The sequence below is a fragment of the Phaethon aethereus genome (genome assembly GCF_964289735.1).
Source record: "Phaethon aethereus genome assembly, chromosome: 23".
NCBI classification, from domain to species: domain Eukaryota; kingdom Metazoa; phylum Chordata; class Aves; order Phaethontiformes; family Phaethontidae; genus Phaethon; species Phaethon aethereus.
Window position 1 is genome coordinate 7589239 of NC_138599.1, and position 3612 is coordinate 7592850.

Genomic DNA, 3612 nt, shown 5'->3' on the forward strand with positions numbered 1-3612 from the left:
CACACGCTAAGTTTCCAAAAAATACCACGTCTGTCACAGGAAAAGGGGGTTTACAGAGACATTGTCACGCAAGGGCAGCAAAAGGTGACATTTCTGGAGAATAAATAAAGACCAAGTCAGGGGTTTCTTAGACAGTTTTATTAAACTAAGGTGAAAAAGGAACAGTAACAAACCATCTCTTGTGGATAGCGATAACAAACCATCTGGGCTCAGTTCAACTCATTGAATCAAGTGTAGTACAAAGTGCATGGATTTCAACTCTCCTGTAAAAAAGAGAAGAGGGTAAAGCGACTTTGCAGTCTTGTGGAGTCCCTGGAGAGGAAGATGCTTGTGCTCAGTCCAAAGTTTGATTTTAAAGATGAAAGACGCAGCACTGGGTGCAAGTGACACACTTAGTTTGCTTCGCCGGCTCATTCTGAGCTCAGAAAAACTGGTATGTTCTCCCCCAGAACGGTCTCCTGGTCTCCCTTCCTGGTTTATTGCCATGAATTGGGATTTCCTCTTCATGGGGATTGCTGCCTCTGGCTGCCGCTAGCTGCCGTGGAGTGGTTTGGCGTACACCGGCTCAATGAGGTGGTAAATCAGGAGCAGGAACAGGCACCCAAGTAAGATCAGGCTCATCATGGCCAGGAGGATGAAGCGGCCAATAAAGAAGGTGTCCACGATCTGCAGACAGTGGGGGAAAAAAAGACAACAACACACGTTACAGCCTCAGTCTGCTCCAGCAGCCTGGAGGGAGCGCGCCACGTCATGGAAAAGAGGACTGTCCAAGAAGATCACTCCAGGAGGAAAACCTTTGGGGTCCCCCCAGATTTTTCTCCTTGCTTTTCATTCCTGACACGGTATGTGACGAATGATTGAAAGAAGAATCCCTTTCCTCTGAAAAAAGCCGCTTGTGGGAAAGCTAACGTGGAGGAAAACAGCAGCACAGTACCGAGCACAAGGAAGAAACACAAGTCAAAACCTGCAGCAGCTCTCCCCGGCCACAAACCTCCCACTGCTATAAGGGACTGCGCACAATTCTTCCCCTTTGGAAGGGAAATGGGGGGAAAAAGAAAAAAAAAAAGAGTAAAAAAAGAAGATACAGCAGCAAGGCAAGACACAATGAAGAGCCAACTGCGAGAAGGCTGGTTACAAAATCATCCTCTCAGTTCCTGAGACTACCGCAGAGCTTCACTCACCCCTGGCTCAGTTCTATAAATCACATTAGCACACGCTCAGCCTTGGTGCTGCTGCAGAAAGGGTCTCTTGTGAGCGATGCATTGGCTCCTTCTGCACGTTTCACTTTTTAATTAGCCAATTGGCAGAGTTTCGCTGCAGAAAGCCCAGGTCATGTATTATTGATAGTCAGGGCAGGTCCAGTCCAATTGAAGATCCAAAAAAAATAAGCTTTCCATTCCTGTTGGCCTCCTGGTTGCAAACGCGCACAGCTGCCCTTCATCTCGCTTACAATCTTTGCACAAGCAGGTCCCATGCAAGGCAGAGAAAAGAAAAACTACAAGAATCTTTAGCAGGGATTTATACAGATCAAGATCTAGAAGAGCAATAATTAATGTGCATTAGTAATAGAACAGAGGAAACGACACCTAAAAAGCCACAAAACTTTGTGTATTCAAAGCCCAAAGAGCTCTGGAAAAACTCAAGGTGGCAGCTCAGGCAGCGGTCGTGCAGGCAGCCTGATCAGACCCGAAATCAGGGCAGACCCCTGTGCCTGACAACACAGGCAAGGGGCTGTCTAGAAAACACAGCCTTGCTTAAGCGTGGCAATAACCAAGCGAGCCAAAGAGCAGTTACTGGGCTTTAAAATAGCAAACAGAGCTGGGGGAAAGTGAAAGGCTGCACAATTAGAGGGAAAATTATCAAAACTACCTGCCATGTGGCCACTGGCGTGCTCCAGGGTATGTTGGAAGATGGAGGCAGGCAGGAGCACGAAGAGCTTGTGGCCCAAGCTACAAAAGGGGGTGGCAGAGTGGGAGCAGAAACTGCTGGAGCTCAGGGATGAGCTGGGAGGGATAAAAGTAAGAGTGTGATTCCTGCACAGAGCCCCTTGGGCCTGGGAATGGGAGAATGGGAGCTAAACCCCATGGATCACGTCTAATGGCACATAAATAAGGGATTTTGTTAACGAAATAAATAGATCCCTGCTCCATGAGCAACACAGCCTTCACCAACAGGAGCCCGTGCTGGAGAAGGAGCCGCAGGAGACCAAAAACGCAGCGCAGGGCCATCCCCAGGGCATCGGGGCTGCTGCTGGGGCCAGCCCTGAGGTAAAGGCCCATCCCCGGGGCCTCAGGGCAGCTGCTGGGGCCCATCCTGAGGTAAAGGTCCATCCCCGGGGCCTCGGGGTACCCATGGGGGCCATCCCTGAGGTAAAGGCCCATCCCCGGGGCCTCGGGGCGGCAGCTGGGGCCTTCCCTGAGGTAATGGCCCGCCGCTCTCGGGCCCGCTTGGCCACGCAGGCCGCGGCGTGGGCTCACCTCATCGGCGGCGACTGTGGCCGGGCGCTCGTCCTCCCGGGGGAAGAGCAGCAGCGCGGCGCTGAGGATGGCGGCTCCCAGCGTCACCAGCACCACGGCGAACCTGCGGGGAGAGGCGGGCGGAGCGGCCTCAGCACCGGCCCCGGCCTGGTTCCCCCACACTCGCCCCGTCCCTCTCCCGCTGCTCACCGGGCCCGGCCGGCCGCGCGGGACAGCGCCAGGCAGAGCAGCAGCGCCAGGCCCCAGAGCAGCTGCAGCACCAGCACGCCCGGCCCCACGCCCGACGCCATGCCCGCCATAGCGCTGCGCCGCCGCCGCTCCCCCTAGCAACCGCGCCGCGCCGCAGCGGGCAAGCCAATCAGCGCCGCCCGACGCTCCCCCGACGCTTCCCATTGGCTGCGAGGCTGGATGGCGGGGGCGGGGCCGCGGGCTTTCCCGCGCCGCCAGGGGCGGGGGCGCGCCGCTGGGTCCTGTGCGTGCCGGTGCCGGTGCCGGTGCCGGTGCCGGCGCCGGTGCCGGCGCCGGTGCCGGCGCCGGTGCCGGCGCCGGCGCCGGCTCCGGCTCTCCCGGCGGCAGGGAGCTCACAGGACCCTCCCCCGGCCGCTGCCCCTCCCGTTGCCGGCGCCTCCGTCGCGCTGTCGGGAGGTGCTCCCTGTGGAACGGGAATTTCCCCCACCCCCGCTCCCGTTGCAGACGGGCCGGTGCGGACTTAGCCCAGCGTTGCTCGTTGCGTAGGCTGTGCCGCCAGCCACAGCCGCCAGCCAGCTCCGGCTCCCCCCGCTGCAGGGAGCATCTCTGTTTTAGCAAGGTTCCAACCCCCAAAACACAGAAATTTAGCTGCCCCTTCCCTCAAAATATTTAGGGCCCAAATCAAGCAGATTTGATTAATACAAACACAGCAGCGTTTTGCACTGCTGTGGGACAGCCACACCGGGGGTCGAGGGCCTCTGAGCCAAACCAAGGAGGTTTGGCGATGCACCGAGCGTCTTCTAATACCAAGGCAGGAGGGATTTCCGTTTTAAACCACTTTTCTGCCTGTTTTTAAATCCCGTTTTTCCCCCATGGCACCTCACCCAGCAGACTCTGCCTGGTGTCGTTCACTGGGTGACTTTATGCTTGTGCTCACGGCTCATCT

At 56.7% G+C, this 3612-nt stretch overlaps 1 protein-coding gene across 1 annotated transcript; it reads right to left on the minus strand.

Annotated features, from left to right (window-relative positions):
• Positions 1 to 531: 531 nt before the first annotated feature.
• TMEM218 (transmembrane protein 218) lies at positions 532 to 2912 on the minus strand (the record flags this gene model as incomplete). The annotated part of the gene is made up of 3 exons (XM_082010054.1): positions 2667 to 2912; positions 2478 to 2580; positions 532 to 666 (listed from the first exon to the last, which is right to left on the minus strand). The coding sequence occupies exons 1-3, from the start codon at positions 2774 to 2776 to the stop codon at positions 532 to 534; spliced, it is 348 nt and encodes a 115-aa protein (XP_081866180.1). The 5' UTR covers positions 2777 to 2912.
• Between the last annotated feature and the right edge of the window lie 700 nt (positions 2913 to 3612).